Source organism: Mirounga leonina, unplaced genomic scaffold (genome assembly GCF_011800145.1).
Source record: "Mirounga leonina isolate KUSES-001 unplaced genomic scaffold, KU_Mleo_1.0 Mir_151, whole genome shotgun sequence".
Lineage (NCBI taxonomy): Eukaryota > Metazoa > Chordata > Mammalia > Carnivora > Phocidae > Mirounga > Mirounga leonina.
In genome coordinates this window covers 3,177,241-3,197,439 of record NW_023270377.1, presented here as the reverse complement: position 1 = coordinate 3,197,439, position 20,199 = coordinate 3,177,241, and the positions used below count along the sequence as shown (strand labels likewise).

The window sequence follows — 20,199 nt, the reverse complement described above, 5'->3', positions numbered from 1 at the left end:
CCTTCCTCCCTGGGCGTCTGATGTGGGGCCTAGATTTTCTCTTTTCAACAAACATTCCCTGTGCGTCTGATGGGCCGAGGGGTCTTCCTGCAGCTGGAGGAGCTTGGTCTGGCCCCACCCCAGAGCTCAAGGGTGAGAACCACAGGGAGCAGGGCAGAGAGCCACACTGCAAAGTGTTTAAGAATCTCGACCCCAAAGGCGGCCCTGTTCCCAGAGGCCACGTTGGAACCCCTGAGGACCTGACCTCGCTCTGGGAGGTGCCGATTCCAGGGACCGGGTGGGCTCAGGAATCTGTGTTGTGTGAAAGGCCGTGAGGATTGTGATGCCCAGCCAGGGTCCAGAGCTGCTGGAGCCAACGCCAACCAACCAGCCCCTGCCCGTTTCAAAGTTGTCACCACCGAGGTGACAAGGTGGTGTTGTGGGGCAACAGGAACCCCGACTCCCAGCTGCTTCACCTGGGCCCCTGGGTCGCGTGTTCTGGGGTGATGGCCAGGCTGAATTCTCCCTGCGGGGTGCCTGGGAGTACAGCTCACTGACTCACAGAGGTCGCAGGGAAGGAAAGTTGCGCGTTTGTTTTCAAGTAGACAAACTGAAAAAATAGAAATGACTGAAGTCACTGTTTTGAAGCCTGGCCAGCCAGGGCCACGGGCAGACTGGTCAGCTGGGGTGAGGGGTGGGGGGCGGCCGGGGTCTTCTCCGGGTGAACCTGCAGAGCGACGGGGGTGTTTTCCCGAGGCCCCCACAGCAGGACGGGCAGACGCTGTGGGAGGCAGTTGTCCCAGGGCCAGGAAGGAAATGAGAGGGAACCCGTCCTCAAGCGCGGTCTCGGGAGGATGTCTTTCTCCCCAGTGCCTTTCCTTTGGTTCCAGGTTTGCCTGACAGAGTGCGAAGCTCGCCTGACATCCACAGTAAGTCCTTGGTGCTCGCAGGGCTTCTTGTTTCTTCCCACCTCCCTGCCAAGAGCGGCTGAGAACTCTCTCCCATATCAGGAGCAGGGAACATCCTTTGGGCTTGCTCTCGAGAGATGCGTTAGTATCGCTCAAACTGCCGTCCCAAGTGGAGAGAGAGATGGAAGGAGTCCGTAACCAAAAGGGGCACAGAGCTCCTGTTCCTGTTCAGTCCTGGGGGAGCTCCACGCTGACAGGCCACGCGCACACATGCACACACACACACACACACGCACACACAGACAGGCGTGCGCCCCGGGCCTCCGGGAGCCATGCCCACATTCCCTCGGCACAGGTAGAGGTCAGCTCAGTGTCTTCTGTCTGGTGGTCTGGGGTGAATTTCCTCAAGACTCAGTGTCCAGAGAATGAAAATAATCACCCAGTCTGCCCGCTGCATGGGCCTGAGTTCGGGGGGTACAGAAGGGCTTACAGGGCATGCTCAAGCCCAGTAAATGCCCTGCTTGTTCATGCTTGAGACCTGCCCCCACCCAAAGGCACAGGGAGTGAGGGCCTGGGCGCGGGCTGGGGGGTGTGCAGGGGCAGCACGTGCGGGCCCGGCCCCACAGCCCATGCTCCCCCAGTGCAGAAGTGGCCTCGTAGCCCCAAGAGAAGGCCGATGATCCATGCTCTAAAACCCCAGAGCTCATTGCCTGGTCCCCTCTGGTGACCTAAAGGAGAACAAGGGCCAGACCAGTGGGAGAGCAGAGGGAAGAGGCTGTGATGGGGCCACCTGGGTGCTCAGGTGAGACAGGGGGTCTGGGGGGCAAAGAAAGGAGGGGCGGGAGCCCTGGGGCTGAGGCTCACCTCCTTCCCAGCTGTGTCTGCAGCCTGCAGATAAGCACATGAAATGACTGTAGGTAAAGCAGTTTGTTTGAGAAAACATGACTTTGCCCTTGGCCTCCTTCACCCACCACAAGGCCAGGGATACAGATTGCCCAAGAAACAGTCCATGAACAGAGGGTGAATGCCTATAGGCGTGACCCTCGACAAAATTGATGCAGAGTAATAGTTTTCTGCTGGGATTCAGACCGAGTCTAACCGATGCTTGGATAGGTCTTTGTAAAGCCAGCAGATGGACTTGCCTGGATGTGTCACAGTGGGTGGATGGATGGATATGTGCATGCAGAATGAATGAATGAGTAGATGGAAGGATGGATGGAGAATGGATGGTTGGATGGATGGAGAATGGATGAGTGAGTGGATGGATGGATAGAAGGATGTATGGATGGAAAATGGATGAATGAGTGGATGGGTGGATGGAAGGAGGATGGATGGGTGGATGGATGGAGAATGAATGAATGGGTGGGTAGGTAGGTAGGTGGATGAATAGTAGATAGATAGGTGGGTGGGTGGGTGGGTAGATGGGTGAATGGACGGGTGGTAGATGGGTGGGTTGGATGGATGGATGGGTAGGTGGGTGGGTGGATGGATGGTTTGCCCCCAGTCTTCTTCACCCTGGGTTGAATCATGTGTGTGGTCCATTGCAGGTGGGCCTGAGCCAAGCCCTGGTGAGGGAAGTGGAGACAGTGAGCAGACAGATAAAGATGGAGAACTGGACATAGTGGCCCAGGCCCAGCCCACTGGCAGCAAGGTAAGTCTTCCCCAGTCACCTCTGCCCCTGCCCCTCCCCCAGCTGGAGCCTGGGGTTCTGATGTCCTAAAAATCTCAGTACTCTCCTTGACTCTACCAGTTCCCACAGCATGAGCACAAAGACCCCGCCTCCTTTGCCATGCCCGGACAGTCTCTGAGGCACTGAGCACCAAATAGGATCATGTTTTCAGCACGTGGTGTCACCATAAGAAACCCTAAAGCAAGGTGTGGGGGAGACGGAGCCTGCAGGGAAGCTTGCTTGACCCGTCCAGTCAGGGTCCTGGGGGCAGGCTCGTGAGGTTGTGAGGGCAGGCAGGGGTCCCAGAGGGCACCCTGCTGTCCTCCAAGGTGGCCTTGGCATCTTTCAGGGAAGTGAACCCCTTTAGACTCCCCTCTATGAACATTTTACTTTTCTTCATAGCCAGCCACGAGCCTTGCTTTTATTAGTGTTTATTTCCATCTTTACTTACTTTGTAACTTATTTTTGGTGAGCGACAAGCAGAGTATGCCCTGGGGTTTTGGGGGGGGTGTGACGGAAGGAGAGCAGGTGCGGGGGGACAAGGAGTTTAGTTGGAGACACCGGGAGGAGGCCGGCGTCCGTGAGATTTGACACCAACCAGGTCTGGCCAGTCTACAGTGAGAAAATTGTATTCCTGCCACTCGGTGAGCTTAAAGAACACCAGCCAGTGTCTGGAATATTCCCTATACATTACCTTTAAAGGATCAAGGTTATCGTGAGGGAGGATTTCATCTGAACAACATGTCCCCACCTCTGTGGCCTCACTGTGGGTGCCCCTCATTTGCCTGAACTCCCCGCCCGACACCTCTCAAGGGTACCTGTCAGCCCGAGAGAAGACTGCCGCCCTGCCCACCCCTCACCCCAAGGCTGCAGTGCTCTGGGACCTGTGTCCTTAGCACATCCGGGCAGCCGTAGGCCCCTCGGGCTGAGCAGGTGTTTCCTTTCACTCTAAGAGATGCTGAGGATGCAGCTCTTGCAGGGGATTCGGAGGGGGAGCCCTCTGGGCCCCCTGAAGCTGCCTTCGAGCTCCTTCGGGTTTGTTTCTAGTGCAGGAAGTGGATGTGCCCCTGGAGGCACCCACCCTGCTGCCCAGGGCGGAGAGGCCCCTGGTCCTCTCTGTCAAGCTGACCCCGACTCTCCTCCTCTTGCCCACATCTGCACCTGCTAAGAAAAAGCGCCTTTCTATTCACGACTTGGACTTTGAGGCAGACTCTGATGACTCTACTTGGTCTGGCAGTCACCCCCCATATTCGTCCCCAGTCCCAGCGGCCACAGACAGCCTACAGGTCAGTGGGCTCTGGTTTCTGCCCCCATCCTTCCCGGGATAACCTGAGTGACAGGTACTCAGGCCCCAGGTGGGGGACGGCGCTCTGGGAAGGGTTCCGATGGCCATAGCAGGCATCAGGGCACGACAGGCCAGGGGAGAGTTGGGCTGGGGGCACAGGATCCAGAAGCTCCACACTCCCCATTTCTGCAGAGATGGGTCTGGCAGCTTGGAGAAGGGGAGTGCGGGATGGGAACCAAGGCTGGACAAATGAGGGGCCGGGGATCCGGGCTGGCTGCTTGTCCCAGAAGTAAGGCTTCTACCCTGTGATTCAGGAGGGCAGGCCAGGGAACCGGCGTCTGCCCTGGACTCAGGGCCCGACATGTGCCTGGGCGCCCGTCTGGTGAGTCCAGGCCAGAGTGGGGGCAGGGATGCATCTGCCCAGGCTGATCCACAGACCAGTTTGGGGGGAGGACAGCAGGGCAGTGGGCTGGCACAGCAGTGGTCTTTGGGCCACAAGCCTGCTCCCGCTACAAGACCAGCCCCTGCGGCCTCCAGGGCCTGAGGACTGCCTCCTTCCTGCCCCCCTCAAGCTGGAAAGGAGCTGGGGCATGTGGCTTCCAGAAGCCCTCAGCACCTTGCTTCCTTGGGGACGAGGGCACAACAGAGAGAACCCTCTGCCGGCCCGAGGAAGGGTAGAGGAGGAGGTGCTGGGGTTGCAGCCGAGGGGCCTCCCGGAGGCCCTGCCCACACTCCGTCTTCCCTTTCTGGGAGTATTAAGGTGCATGCAGTTAGAACAATGCACCCCCCCCAAAAAAAATAACTTTCCCATCCGCCTCCTCAGGGCTTCAGTTTCTAGGTGGGTCGGAGCCCCCAAGACTGTCAGATGCGTTCCCTTGTACAATGAGTGGCTCAGGGTCTCGGGAGCCCCAGCCTTCCACGGACACATGGGACAGAGTAGGCAGTAAATGGCTTTCAGCAGGATTTCTGGAAGTAAAGGGAACTGAATCACAAGGGGCCAGAGCTGAGGGGTGTCTAGCATTTGCTCAGTGATGTCGGGAAACCCTCCAGACTGGGATGGAAAGACTTACATGCCAAGGAGCTGCCCCTCCTAGTAAAACCTCACGCACCTGGCAGGTCCCGTGTGCTCAGGCCTTCATGGATGAACCCCATGCAAAGGACACCTCCCCGGAGGCCACGGTCCTGGAGGAGGCCAATGTCAGCGCCTCTGGGTGCCAACCCCGTCCAGAAGAGCAGACGGACGGCCTCTCACCTGAGGGACAGGACACCCTCACTGAGCTCTGCATCCCTGGAGAGTCGTGCACGACAGCCCCAGGGACTCCTGCCACAGCTGGTAGGTCCGTTGATGGGCTCTGCATGGGGGAAGCGGTCCATGGAAAACCCGTCCACTGCCCTGATTTGTGCAGACATCCTGGCCGGTTGATAGCAACCCCTTCCTTCACCACACTGTCCAGCATGTGCGGTCCTGGTAGACGCCATCCACACCTGCTCCCTGCCCCCCAGGCTGGGCGCTGCTCTTGTAACACTCAGAAGTCCCAGCATTAGCACCTCAGCTGGCCACACAGCTCGCTGCCGGCCATAGGGAGGGTACTGAGCTGGCTCGGGGTAGGGACGTGCAGGTGTCCTTGAAATGATTAGGATCACTGGTCACCTGGACCAACCATCCTGATCAAAGGAAAGGGCAGGTCCAAGCCTGGGGACTGACGCTGCACCTGGGGACCCATAGTACACTTGGGGATGGACAGTGCACTTAGGGACAGTGCACTTGGGGACAGGTGACGCACTTATGGACGGACAGTACACTTGGGGACAGGTGGGACAGGTTCCATTTGGGCACTGCTTCCCCTGGTCCACCACCAGCTCCCAGCTTTGAATCGCGAGGTCTGCAAGTGCTGAGAACCTAGACTTGCTCAGTTTAATTTTGTTGTCAGACAGCGTGCTTCGTAATGAAATCCTGAATTGCTGTCTTTTCCTGTGCCCTGTGGGTTCAGGAGTTCAGACACCCTACGGATGCAGGAGCAGATGAGACCACGGAGGCAGCCTGGCCCTCCCGCTAACGAGCCCCCACGTGGCCGCCGCGTGGGGCTAGCTGCCAGGAAAAGTGGTTAAGACACCGTCTGCCAGGAAATAGGTCCCCTTTCTGTTTTTCTTTCTCATTATATTATAGGAACCATAATCTCATGGTCCACAGGCTGATTAGGATGCTGGAGGCATTTTGGGAGGAACATGGGGCTTTAATTCCCCCTAAACAGTGAATAAATGAATCTATATTGAACAAGTCCTAGAACAGGGACGTGCACAGGATCTGTGCCCCCCCCCACCGTGATCCCACACCACCCGAGGACATGGACAGGGCGGCGGGCAGGGAGGGAGAGGCCGCGTTTCTGATCAACCAGCACGGCTTTCACCCATCCCTTAAACTGGGAGCGTCTCACCGGGACATGTAGGAGTTTGATGGGCAGCGTTGTCTCAAGATGCGTCAGACAACCCGCAGGTGTGCCATCTGAGGTTTGGTGGAACGTGGCATGCCACTCGATCCACCTGCTTAGCCACTGTGACTCGGTTTCTCCTCACTGTGAAGAGGGCTTCATGCCTATCGTGCGGCATGGTTGTAGACACTAAACGAGATCGTAGTATCACAAACCTCTCGGCTTAAAACAGCGCACCTCCATCCTATCTATCCTTGTAGCCGGGAGCCGGGGCGCGGCCTCACTGTGTCCTCAGCATGCGGTCTCCCAGGCCCAAACCAGCGGGGCCTGGGGCTGGAGTCCCACTGGAGCTCGGGGCCCTCTCCCAAGCTCGCTCAGGTGCTTGGCAAGACTCACCGAGCCAGTGGGGGCTGGTGCCGTCGAGGACAGAAGGGGCCGTGCACGGTGACTCCCTGGTGCAGGAGCTCCCGTGTGGTCAGCCCCGGCCACACCTCCTTCCCCCCCCCACCTCCCAGGGTGGTGTGTGTGGTGCCATCCAGGCTGCCTGGAGCCCTGGGTACCTTTGGTGAGGCCGTGGGGATAGTGAGCTCCCCCCCCCCAAACCTGGAGTCCAGGATGAGCATTTCCAGGCACATTGTGGATGACCCGGATCCACATAAAGTCAGGCATGAGAAAAAGCCCGTAGTGACCAATGTGGAAAGACTTCCCAACGTCCCCTCCATTCACAGACGCTCCCCGGGCCCTGCATGGGCCACACTCCGGGCACACGGGTTCCGGTGGTGGAATGCGGTGCACTGTGATCCTCCCGCCGACCATGTACCTCTCTGCTCCCCTGGCCCCACCGAGAGTGCCAGGCAGGGGCCTGGTTCCTGAAGCTTCCGTGTGAGGGCTTGCCATCGCTCCATTCCGACTTTGATCTGAGGTTCTCGGCTCCCTCCCCTCTGGGGGCTGTAATCACATCTGCGGTTTCCCTCATCTTTCGTTTTCCCTTATTGGGAAAAACGTGTCCACTGGCTTCCAGCTTTTCGCGCTGCGTAACTCGATCCCACTCTCACTCCAAAGGGACGAGCGCCATCGGGAGTGAGCAGCTCCCCTCCCGGTATCTGGCCGCCGTGGACACCTCCGATGACGAGAGCACCCGGGCTCCCAGTGCGGCCTCCTGCCGTTCCAGACAGAGAGGCCACGCCCCGTCCCAGAGCCAGGTAAGGCAGCTGCGAACAGTTCCTTCTTGCTGCTGCCTTGGGTGGAGCCTTTTTACCTTCACGCCAAGTCATGTCGGAGACATCAGAGCTTCCAGTGCTTTAAAACTGCTCGTTTGCACAAGCCTACGTAGCAGACGCGCGTGCGATATCTTCAAAATAGCCACTGTTCTATCGACGTGAAATTCACAGAACGTAAAATTCAGCGTCCTGAAGTGGACGTTCACTCGCACTTAGTACATTCACAGTGTCGTACTCCTGTTGGTCCCCAAACGTCATTGGCCCAAAGGGAAACTGATCCCGTGAGCAGTCGCTCCCTGTCCCCTCCCTCCGGCCGCGGGCGGCCACCAGCCTGCTTCCTGTCTCCGGGCTTCGCCTCTTCTGGGCGTTGCATCTAGACGGAAGCGTTCGCCGCGTGAGTTTTCGTGTCTGGCTTCCTGCACGCAGCGTCACGTTTTCGAGGTCTGTCCATATTGTAGCTCATATCAGTGCTTGATTCCTTTGGATGCAAATACTTTATACTGGATCAAGTGTTCTGTCATTGACAAGAGGAGGAAATACCCCTTTTATACCTTTAGCAGACGTCATGCAGGGTTTAAGAAAATTTAACTTAGAATACGTAACACCTGTTAAAGGAGTGCGACTCCCTCACACTGCAGAGCCTGATTTATGACCTAAACCACAGGGTTCCTCTGAGTACCCCGGGTTCCCTTTACTGAGTTTAAACCGTGGTCCCACTTACAGACAGATTTAGGTCTGAGCAAGTACACTTTACTGGGGGAAGACGACAGTGCTTCATACGAGGACAGCATGACCACTAGCCTGATACAGACTCACCAAAGACCCGGGTCAGGCCCAACTCCTAGGGAGGAGATCGTGGGATTGGGGCCGTCTGTAAGTGAGTGACTGGAAGCAGGAAACCGACAGGAGGGCCCCGCTCTGGATGGAGAATCTCGGACGTAGCTTAGCCACAGCTGGTCTCAGGCCCATTTTCAGGAGCCGGGACTGATGCAGGTTCTAATGCATGGCACAGAGCTCCTCCCGGGACCCTCCCCCAGGGAGGTTTGAGGGGTGGGGGATGCGCCTGGGGAGCCTCCCCTCGGGACCCAGGGGCTGAGCTCTGGGCTATCAGGTGGAAGGACTGACCGATGTTGAGCGTGTTCAGAAAAGGCAGGAAGCAGTTGGGATGCGTGCAATTGTGCTTGATGCGGTTCCAGAAGCAGGCGGGAGGGGCAGGGGACCGAGGGGCAGGCGAGGGGGCCAGAGCTGGGAGGGGCTGTTCTGCAGGGAGCTAGGGCCTTCCCCAGCCCCTTACCCTCGTGCACTCAGACGACCCAGGGGGAGCGGGTCTGACACAGCCACAGTGCATACCACCAGCTAAAAGTCCCGGCTGTCACCCCACCAGCACGGCCCACAGCCATCGGTGACCAGGGGAGCTGCCCAGCAGGGCCCAGGCTTTGCTGAACTCTGTCCCCAGCAGCATATGTGCCCGCATGGGGCAGGACCTGCACAGGCAGGTGGGGTGCCGGCCGCTCCCCAGTCTCAGCTGACGTAGGAAAGGTTAGAGGTTCTTCCAACCTCCATCCTCTCGCCGAGCCCCAGGAAATGCTCTGCCGAAAACAAGCAGCGGACTTGTAGAAGGATAGAAGGAGCCCTTCCTTGCACGGCTTTTGAGGAATCGGTGTATGTTTTATGTTTTAAAATTGACTGAGCTCAACAATGTCAGCAGAATAGAAATGTGGAGTCTCGCGCTCTCCAGAGTCAGTGCCCTCAGGCACAGCTGACTCTCTTTCCTGGAATGCCGCCCAGAAGCTTCCTACAGCCAGCAGGCTAGAAGTTCTCTGGGCCCACCCTCCGTCTCTGGAAGAAGTGCCCTCTCCCCCTGCCCTGAGCACAGCAGGGTGTGACAGGCCCTGAGAAGGTCTGCAGTGAAAGCCATCTACCATTCTGCACCCAGGGTGGCTCACACTTCTTGGGGTCTGAGCCCCCTTTTACAGAATAGTGAGGAAAACACTACGCAGGAAGGTGACCTTTGATCAGACCAGGGCTCAGTGTCCAGGAGGGCTGGGGGCCAGCGGTGGAGGGGCGCTGAGACCAGGACAGGTGAGACCAGAGCCACGGCCGGCAGAGAAGCCCCCAGTCAGAAGGCGGCAATAAAGACTAGAATTGTCTATTTTCAGCAAGTTTTTAACTTAACAACTTTAGTAACTTTCAGTAAAATACATGCCCTGGCATCTAGCCCCACTGGTACCTGCCATCCTTCCTGCCTCCTTGAACGATTCCCTATTTCATGCTTAGAGCCCGTCTCCGACTCCACCTCCACCAGCATCTCACCCGGCATGTGCCCCTCGCATCTTTATGTAAAGGCAAGTGGGCAGCAGGCCCGGTGCACCGGGGAAAACCCAGGGCAGACTCTTACAGGGGTCCCTGCGAGGGCCCGCAGGTCTGTGCTGCCCCTCAGCTCCTGCCTCTTCTCCAACCCCAGATGAGCATTCCAGTTCCTTGTCTTGGGGTGCTTTTCTTTCTCACTCTGGGGGTGACATTTGACAGTGACCGTGTCGGGGGGTCTGCCGTGGCGGCCACGTGTCCTTTGCACACCGTGCTCTCCGGGAGACAGAAGCGGTCTGTGCACACTCCTGCAGCCCGGTATCGATGCCCGCCTCTCTGCCCAGTGCAGCCAGAGGGGGGCTCAGTTACCAGCAGCCGCTCTGAGTCCTCACCGAGACTTGTGCTGACGTTTCTCAGCTTCCTGTTCTTCTTCGGGCAGATTGGCCCCTCAAGGGCCATTCCCCTCTGAAAACAAGGTGAGCCACAGATAATGGCAGGAAAGACGTACCTGCTGGGCTTGGAAGAAGACGGAAGAATTGATTTTCTCGGGTCTCGGTCTGGGCGCTAATAGACTCTGGTGACTCAGGGGGAGAGGAAGTTGTAATTTTAGTCACTTGAGGTTGTTACCTGGCACCTCCTGGCCCACAGTGACCCAGGGCTCTTGCCAGCTAATGACTTTTGCTTCGAGCAGCCTGGCATCATGAACTGGCGCCTTCCTGTGCTGATCAGGAGCGGCGGTGGCAAGACAACAGCTAGCTCTTGGTCGTGACGCATCATCCCTTTCAGATTCAGCTTCCTCGCTCGCTGAATTTGTCACCTCTTCTTCTGTGCTCACTCCCTTACCCTCTCTTCTGGTGCCACTCCCAGCTTTCGCTTGGTATTCTAGAACTCTCGGTGTCAAAATGTGTTTCACGCTCCCTTCCCAGGTCATGTTATGGATGGCGGCCTTAGCTTTCCTTCCAGTGCTTGGGAATTTGGTGCTTCTGCAGTGATGGGCCCCAGATTCCTGCTGGTGGCTTTGTCCTCCGGCCAGTCCCTCGGCTTGGGGGCCCCATTTAGGGTCAGAGGGAAGAACTGTCCTCCCATGGTAAAAGTGTCCACGAGGGAAAGCTCAGTGTCTGGTTCACAAAAGGTAGGTCTTTGGCCTGGGTGGCAACAGGATCACCAGGAGCGCCCCACCTGCAGAGCCCGGTTTCTGAGGGCCGGGACTGGCCCCAGCACGGGCACTGCGGGCAAGCTCTTCTGTAGAAGGGGTGGAGACTTCTCCCAGAGCCCTGCCTCTGAGCACGGTGCACACGGATGACCAACTGAACGCAGATCTGTTCGTTGGTTTCAGTGTCTCACGGGCTGCGAGCCCACAGATGCCGACAGAGAAGAAGAGACCCTCAGGAGGAAGCTGGAGGAGCTGACCAGCCACATCAGTGATCAGGGGGCCTCATCCGAGGAGGAGGGGAGCAAGGAGGAAGAGGCAGACCTGGACAGGAGCCCCTCCATCAGGGACCTCCCCGGGGCAGCCCTGGAGGTGAGGCCGCCCGAGTGGGCTCGGCAGGACCTGGGCAGAGGTGGGCCCAGGAGGCAAGAGTTTGTGACTAAGCCACTGGCCCACCCCAGGCAGCCGGCCAATGCACGGTCGGCCCTGAGCCCCAACAAGAGCTGCATGGGATGCTTAACCCTCGGCCAGCCCCACCCGAGTTCAGAGGAAAGAGTGTCATAGGATGGGCCCGTCTTGGGGAGGGCCCTGACATCTCTCCTGCTGGTGGTCATGTTCCGTGCTTCCCTCTCTTAGATGAGCGTGGCTGTGGGCCAGGCGTACAGACAGGAAACCACCCCCCAGGACCCTCAGGACCTCGTGCAGCCCGGCAGGACCACAGACGAGGAGCTGCTGGAGCTGGAGGACAGAGTGGCCCTCACGGCCTCTGAGGTTCAGCAGGTGGAGAGCGAGGTAGCACCAGGCCCGGGGGATGGGGGGCTCCCCAAGTGGCATCGTGGTGGGCCCTGAAGTTCTGGAGGCTGTGGACAGCCCACCCGAAGCTCCGGAATAGGAGCTTGGGGGTTTCCGTGGGAATTGCTCATCCCACCACCCCTGTCTTCGTCCCATTTGCCTTGGTGAGAGGCAAGCAGGGTTTTCATCCCTACAGGAATGATGTTGACGCTTACCCCTCCCTATCCCAGCAGGAGGGGGCTTCTTCAGAAGCAGGCTTAGGTCTGAGGACAGCGCTGGGGCTCAGGACCAGACTCTGACACAAGGGCCATCCTGTGAGCCCGAGTGTGGGTCCAGGACTTGAGTTCGGGTGAGGGTTGTATCAGTAGTGTACAAAGGTCAAAGGACAGAGCCAGGGTCTCTCAGGGACAGCCGAGGTGACTGGGCTCTGCCCTGCCCTCCCCTTGGGGACCCCCAGAGAAAAGAGGGTCTGCCCCTCAGGCTGCAAGGGGAGCCAACACCCACGGCCCTTGCTCGCTTCTGCTCATCAGCAGGTGCCCACCGGGAGTAAGGAGCGTGTCTCCAGAGCTGTGCTCATTAGGGGGACAAACCAGCCCAAGGACTTTGCGTTCTTTTATTCCTTCTTGCTCGGCAAACGATTTCAAACTCCTGAAAATGGCAGGACACAAAAGACACAGCTGGCGCATTCTTAGATGGAGCCCCTGCCTTCATGGAGGCTTATGCTTTCGTGGGAGGAGATAGAGGACAAGCCAACGGCCAAGGAGCTCAGTTCTTGAAGCGAGCTGTGCAAACAGGAAGTGAGGGTGGCTCGGTGGAGCCACCAGGTGGGCTGCTCAGGAAGGGTTATTACAAGAAGAAGACAGCACACATGTGCAAAGGTCCTGGGGTGGTCTTGAACTTGGCGTGTTCAGGAAGGAGCAGTGAAACCCTGAGCCTGGGGCAGAGGGATTGAGGGGGAGAGGGGAGGAGGCAGGTCCAAGAGGAGGGCAGAGTCCAGAGAGCCGTTGGATGGATTAGAACAGGGGGGATGGGGCCTTGTTTCTGCTTCCAGAAGTTTCCTCTGGCTGCTGTGGGGGCCGATTTAAAATGACGTCAGGAAGGCAGGCTCTGCCAGATGCCAGCCAAGCCTTTGCCCAGAGTGTAGCCCTGTCCCTTAGAGCTATGGTGACATGGTCCCCAGCACTGCCCCTCCTGCCATGCCTGGGGGGATCCAGGCTTCCTGATGTGCCGAAAGTGTGCAGAGCCCCCCTGCTCCTGTCTGGAGGGTGACCCGCAAGGAACAGCAGCCCCTTCCCCAACAACCATGGAAGATGCATGAAAATGGGCCCCCAGGAAGCATGTCTGTCGGGACCCCTATCTTAAGGGGACCGTAACAAAATCAGTGAACGGGCAGCTTCTCTTCCTGGACTGTGATGTCGAGTTGGCACATCAGAGTGACGTCCATGTGTCTGTCCTTTTTCCTGCCAGGTCTCCAACATCAAGTCCAAGATTGCTGCCTTGCAGGCTGCAGGGCTCTCGGTGAAGGCATCGGGAAAGCCCCAGAGGAAATCCAACCTCCCTGTGAGTGCAGGGGCCCCGGCGCCCAGCTTTGTGCCCAGAGCCCCAGCCACCCCAGCCCCCCAGCCGCTGCCCTCCCCACCCCGGGGCCTGAAACCAAGAGGCTGGCTGGCCGCCTCCCTTCCGGCCTCGCCTGCCTGGCTGGATGTGACTGGAACAGATTCTCCGGGGACGCAGAGAGGGGGCTGCCCCTCCCCAGCCCTGCGGCAGGTCTGGGACCAACATCCTTCTCCCCAGAGTCAAGCTGGGGTCCCCAGGCCGGTCACACCGGTGGGGTAACCTGGCAGGCGAACACAGTGTGGTCCCGGGAGAGCCCCAGGTCCAGCTGCAGGTGATATACAGGATGCCCAGTACGTCTGAACTTCAGATAAACGACACATCATTTTTGAGCGTACGTATTTCCTGTGCGATACTTGGAACATACTTATAAACAAACCTTATTCACTGTTTATCTGAACTTCAGAGCTAACTGGCTACTCTGTGTGTTACTTTGTTGAACCTGGTGCGCTGGGGGCTGACGGCCGTCCCTGAGCGCCTGGCCCCGTGCTCAGGGAGAAGGGCCGTCCCTCTGTCCCGCCTGCCCCCCTGTGACGGGGGTCAAACAAGGAGCCATCAGATACAGGCTTTTTCCTTGTCCTCCAGATATTTCTTCCCCGACTTGCTGGGAGATTGGACCAGAGTCCTAAGGATCCGAATGCAGACCCTGCGGAGGAGGTATGGGTCGTCGCAAGAGAGTGGGGCGGCTCTTCCAGTCGCGGGATGAGCCCGGGCGGTGGTGGGCTGACCCGTACGGACTGAGTGAGCTCCGCCAGCCCTGCAGGACAGCGTCCTCAGAGGCGCGTGCTGGGACAGGGTTGGCGTCAGACTGTGGGGGAAACCCAGGAAAATCCAGGTGGGGAGCGGGAAGGTGGGGCAGAGAGGGAAGGAGGCAAACCCCATGCAAGGTATGTTTGGCTCAGAGGGACGCACTGGGCATTGTCCTGCGTGGGGGCAAGGAGGCCGCGTGCACCCCTGCACGCCCGTCACTCATGGACGCCGTCCATTCCGGGCTCTTCCTGGCCTTGCGCAGGCAGGCGGGCTCCAGCGACCTGGGGACAGGCCCCATCTGGGAGATGCAGGTGCTCTAGCAGTGGACGCATCAGGAACCCGGGCGCATGCGGTGGCACGGGGACCAGGGGTGTGGGAGACGGTGGCCCCATTCACAGCGTGCAGGGGAGGCGCCAGCCGGGAGTGAGCCCGATCTCCAAGGTGCAGGTGGTGCGGTTAGAGGTGCGGTGGGAGGCGCCATCCCCGGTGCCCCAGAAAGAGTGGCGTCTAGTCTCAGTCCTGCCTGCTGCCTGATGCCCCCAGGAGCCATAGCGAACACGCGGTCACGTGTGTATCGTGATATGGACACTGGGTAGCTCTTTACAGGTAGAAACAGTGCTTTAACTGCTCTTCCATTTGAGGTTCACAAACCTGGTTGAGGAGGCATTGGGATTAAGCCTGTTGTCCCGATGAGCCAACCCAAGCTCAGGGAGGTTGACGTACTTGATTGAGATCACACAGACCATAAGGGACGGAGGGGTCTCGGCCCAGGCCCCCTGGCCCTGACATCCCACCCTCTTCTGGGGACCACGGTGCTTCCTGACTGGCTCAGGGAAGCCCAGCCCCGGACGCCTCTCCTGCAGGCCTCCAGGTGCAGCCCACAAAACCAGCCAGGCAGAATCTCGGGGGCCGGACGTTGGGAAGATTTCCAGGGGGGTCAGGCCACCTGCTCGTGCCCGGAGAGGCAAAACAGGGAGCGGACGATGCCATCACGGAGAGGCTGTCAACGGGAGAGTGAAGGGAAGGCATGGGGACCAAAAGCCATGGGCGCTGGGGACATGTGAGGAGCAGGTAGTCTCCCAGTAACCCCGAGAAGGGGCTAGTGGCCCCTTTTCCAGACGAGTTCAGAGAGGACACACAGTCGTCCACATCACAGGGGTGGGTGGGGGATACCTGGATTTGAACCCAGGTCTGCGGGGCTGAGATGCGTGCTCTCCCTGCCCTCCCACCCACCGTTGACAAACGTACGCGTCTCTTTTATGCTCTGGCGTTTGGTGCTTCATTTATTGATACCGTGTATTTTAACACTGACAAAAGTTCTGATATTGCCTAAGAACAGAAGACAGCTGACCGGATTCACTAGAATCTGGAAGAACCGTGAGAAGTCCCAGTTTAGCTCCCAGTGTTGCCAAGGATTACAGTAGTTCAGCGAAGCCCTGAGATGTCTTCTTTCTTCTAGGTGATGACAGCGCCCTGTCTTCTCAGAAGGAAGTTCGGTAATTCCCCGAAAAGTCAAGGTAAGAGTTAGCGGCTTCCCTCAACCCCGAGGGCCTGGGAGATGAGCTCGAGGGTGTGAAAGTGGCCAGTGGGGGTTCTGCATTTCTGTGTAATCTCTGGGACACAGCATCCCATGCCCCCGGGGCCTGAAGGATGACTCCCCGAGCCGCTCCTGCCAGGAAGCATTCCAGTGGGTTGGTGTTCTGGAACCCGCCTGGTTGAGCACGCAATGGGCGTGGCGCTGGCGTTTTCCACGTTCTGCATTGTAAACTGCTCTAAGGCTTAAGGCTTATCACCCTTCTCATGCAAAGCACAGAAGGTAACTTAGCTTCCCTTGATGTCTCAGTGGTGACCAGGACATCAACTTTGCTCCACGACCAGGGTGATAGGCCTGGCTGCCTCGTCCACGGTGCACGGCCGGGCTGTCGGGGAATCGTGTCTTGCTCCCCTTGCAGCCCGCCCGAGGATCACAGAGGGAAGCAGCCCCTTTCCCAGGTCAGGGTCCAGTCCCTCCGCTGCTGTGTCAGGCCTCTGAGCCACTGTGGCATCTCCTCTTGTCCCTGCATCTGAGCTCTGCCCTCACCACCCACAGCCATGGTCCCAGCACAAAGAGCTCTCTATGTTCCTCTTCTGCTCCCGAACAATCGTTGGCTCCCACCTGCCTGCAGAATGAGTGGGATTTCTTAGCACAGCCTTCCAGACCCTCACTTTCTGCCCCACACGGGACCCTTGGGTGAACAACACACACCTCACAGGCACATGGGGGTGTCGAGCGCTCTGTGCACACACACCTCCGTACCTTTGCCTGGGCCGGGCCTTCTGCCTGGAGCGCTCCTCGCTCCCTTTCCTACCCGCCTCTGCCCTCTGAAGGCCAAGTGCAGCGCCCCTCCCAGGAGGTTCTCCACCACCTCCAGAACATTCTCCACCACCTCCTCAGGGGACATCTTTGCACAGCCCTCTTTGCACCCAGCTCTCCTCCATGCAGCTTCCTCTTTGCACCCCAGAGCTCCCCGTACCCGGGCAGGTCAGGCCAGAGACAGAGCTGGTCCCGAGGCCCTTTGAGGCGAATCCCTGACTCAGGGCCACGAGCGGGGTGACGGACTTTGTCAGCGAGGCCACCTGCCGCGGAGCAGGGGGAGCTTCCAGCAGGCCCCGGGGCTACCACCCAAGTGAAGGCTCACGGTTGCAGCGGGGGGCCACGGGGCGAGCGCCTGGTCAGTCAGAGGCCACTCACCTGGTCCCGGGCCCCCTGGAGCCGGCGGGCTTTCCAGGGACTAAACGGCCCGGCTGCAGCTGCTGGTCCCCACACTCCTCTCCGGTCACCACGGCCAGCCTTGGCGGGGTGGCTTCTCACCCATGTGCCAGACGTCCGTCCCCACACGGGAAGGGTTCACTGCCCCGTAGCTGGGATCGCTGGGTTAGCAGCACCCTCCACAGAGTTTAGGAGCAGGAAGGGGGGCAAAGCCCAGCAACTCGTTCTCTGCCCACAGTGGAACCCTGAGCTCGTTTGCCAGCCCCCCTGCCAAAACATGACACTCAGCCCTGCTGTGTAGCCTCTGCCAATTTCTGTGCTGTAAACACTCCGCCGCGGCTGATGTCAAGCTGCCACCTTGACGTCAAGGGACACGGGGCTGGGCAGAGGAGACGTGGCCCAGCACCCCCCCCCCCCGAGAGCAGGTGCATGTCAGGCAGGGCCCCCACTACACCTGCCAGAGGAGGAAGACCCCCGGGATTTGCTCACTTGTGCCCATGAACACAAACAGTTGACTAGGATGTGAGACCAAATGCCGCAGCTACACGACCGAAGCCCTGGGGGGGACCCTCTTCTGAGGGGCAGGGTTCCCAGACCCCCCAGGCCCGTGGCACTTCAAGAATTAAAGGAAACGCAATGGCGTGTTGTGTTGTGTTTCGCCCGAGGGAGCATTTCTGGAGCCGAGAGATAGGAGAGAGAGCGGATTTTAATGCTCGCTCCAAGGCAAGGGAGAAAGAAGTGTGTTTGCACAGCTGCTGACATGCTTCTGTGCCCCTGAAGGTAAAGACGGGGCCTCCTTTGGTCGGCAGTCGGTGTACCGCGGATCCCTGACACAGAGAAACCCCAACAGCCGGAAGGGGGTGGCCAACCACAGCTTTGCGGTAAGCTTGTCTCTTCCCTCCTGAGGCGGCTTGGAAACTCCCTGACCCGTCAGGTTTACACGTTGGTGTTAAGACTCCAGAGCAGAGAAAATGGGGATAAACTAACAAGTGAAATCAGCAAAATATTTATAGAAAAATTGAAAACATTTCTTAAAGGTACCAGAATATACCAGTGATAGGGGTCCCCGCTTACCCTGGGGTGGGTCTCGGCTTGGGGAAGGGGACCATCGTGACACAGAGAGGACACTCGTGGGAGGGGACCATCCATGAGACAGTGACGACACTCGGGGGAGGGGACTGCCCACGAGACAGTGAGGATGCTCAGGGGAGGGGACCGCCCACGAGACAGGACGCTCGGGGGAGGGGACCACCCACGAGACAGTGAGGATGCTCAGGGGAGGGGACCGCCCACGAGACAGGACGCTCGGGGGAGGGGACCATCCACGAGAGAGAGAGGACACTGTCCTCACAGCCCCAGCAGCTCACGAGTGCTGTAAAGGTCATTCAGCAAAGCACATGTGCAGATGCTGGGGTCAAGGCTGTCCCCCAGGTTCCATGGGAGAGAGCGCTCTGCAGAGTGCCCCGTCCTGGCTCCCCCTCTCGAGAGCCGGTGAAAGCACCAGCTCTCCCCGCATGGGCGCTGCCTGCCTGAGGCAACCCCAGCAGCACCTCGGAGACGTGGCTCCGTGACAGCTCAGAAGAGCCCATCTCTTAGGACCTCAAGGTCACGCCCACAGCCTGGGGATGGGCATGACGACTCGGTGCCGGTGGCCACAGTCAAGGCCCGAACCCCCGCGACCCCGGTGGCTCTCCACTCGCACCTCTTGCCGGCGCTTTATTCTCTCCGTGAACTCCATTCTTAAAAAAGGGTTTCCAAGCATCTCACGCCGGGGATGCACAACTACAGCAAAAAGGCTGATCCTAAGTGTGTGAGCTTATGCTGGCCACAGGGAGGTGGGTGACCCCGCCATCGTTTGGCCGCCCCAACAAGGGGACGAGGGGACGTGTGTAGGGGGAGATGGCACAGGGTAGAGGTGCCCGCAAGCCCACTTTAACCAGAAGGAGGTGTCGGGACTGTGGCCAGTGCAGGGCCATCCCAGACGGAGGGCTGATGACCACTAATGAGAAATTGGCCAACAGGGACTTGAGAATCTAAATGCTTTCAGGTTAGAATACAGCTCCTTGTGTTTCAGAGCCTTACATTTTCCGATACTTTCCATCCGTACACCCCCTCTGATGACAGGCCAGTGCCGCTAACCCAGCTGGGGGAGCGGAGGCAGAGTCGCTGTGCAGAAACTGCACAGGGATTGACCGGCACCTCTGACCAACGTGTTTGTGTGTCTGCGTGTTGCTGTGTGCACTCCTGTGTGTGTGTGTGCACACTCGTATGTGTGCGTGCCCACGTGTCTGTGCGTGTGTGTGCACTGTGTGTATGCTCGTATGTGTGTGCGTGCACATGTGTGTCTCTGCGTGTATGCTCACCTGTGTGTGCACACTCGTATGTCTGTGTTGCGTGCCCACGTGTGTCTGTGCATGTATACATGCCTGTGTGCACGCTTGTATATCTGTTGCGTGCCCACGTGTCTGTGCGTGTGTGCACAGGTGTCTGCACATGTGTCTGTGTGCACACCCATCTTGCACAACTATGTGAGTGTGTATTTGTGCTCCACAGAAACCCGTGATGACCCACCAGCCCTAAAGGGGGAGCTTTGTCGGAACAAGACGGAGCGACCCGGGGGCCCTAGCCCTCTCCTTCCCTCCGCCTCACCGTCCCGTTCCTCCGTCTGCCCCGCGCTCTGTGCTGCACGCAGTCCGGGGAGAGACAGGACGCAGCACCGTCCACCGAGGGACCCGCGTTCTCAGACCCTCGGCTCCTCCCCCACGTTCACGGACGACCTCCGCCCCCACCCCTGCCGGCCCGCTCTGATCCGTGAGAAACATCTAAGCTGACCTGGCTTCCCTTTAGGACGGCGTTAAACTCTTTGAAGGACAAAAAGAAGAACATTCTCAGTGTGATCTTTTAGCCCTTTCCCTGCTGGCTCGGTGCAGCATCTGCCGTGTGTGTACTCTACGCGGTGTCAGGGTGCCTGTATGTGCGCGTGCGTGTGCCTGTGTGTGCGTGCGTGTGTGTGCGCACGCGTGTGCCTGTGTGTGTGCGTGTGCCTGTGTGTGTGCGTGTGCCTGCGTGTGTGCGTGTGCGTGTCTGTGCACGCACGTCTGCATGCACGCACCTGTGTGTGCGTGCGCGTGCCTGCGCGCCTGTGCCTGTGTGCGCACGCCTGTGCCTGTGCGCACCTGTGCCTGTGTGTGCGCGCATGTGCCTTGTGCGTGCGCATGCCTGTGCGCGCCTGTGCCTGTGCGCGCATGCCTGTGCGTGCGCGCGTGTGCCTGTGCGCGCGCGTGTGCCTGTGTGCGCGTGCCTGTGCGTGCGCGCGCGTGTGCCTGTGTGTGCGTGCGTGTGTGTGC

The 20,199-nt window shown here is 58.9% G+C and overlaps 1 protein-coding gene across 1 annotated transcript in view; it reads left to right on the top strand.

The window, feature by feature from the left end:
- Nucleotides 1-19,732, top strand: part of MLPH (melanophilin) — a 40,394-nt gene extending 20,662 nt beyond the window's left edge. The window contains exons 5-16 of the mRNA XM_035006793.1: nt 870-908; nt 2,435-2,538; nt 3,726-3,842; nt 4,958-5,174; nt 7,333-7,472; nt 11,134-11,319; nt 11,584-11,739; nt 13,207-13,299; nt 13,939-14,010; nt 15,563-15,620; nt 17,633-17,733; nt 19,406-19,732. Coding sequence (XP_034862684.1) covers nt 870-908; nt 2,435-2,538; nt 3,726-3,842; nt 4,958-5,174; nt 7,333-7,472; nt 11,134-11,319; nt 11,584-11,739; nt 13,207-13,299; nt 13,939-14,010; nt 15,563-15,620; nt 17,633-17,733; nt 19,406-19,432 — 1,310 coding nt within the window. The 3' untranslated portion in view covers nt 19,433-19,732. The remainder of the gene's footprint in view (nt 1-869; nt 909-2,434; nt 2,539-3,725; nt 3,843-4,957; nt 5,175-7,332; nt 7,473-11,133; nt 11,320-11,583; nt 11,740-13,206; nt 13,300-13,938; nt 14,011-15,562; nt 15,621-17,632; nt 17,734-19,405) is intronic.
- The last annotated feature ends 467 nt before the right edge of the window (nt 19,733-20,199 follow it).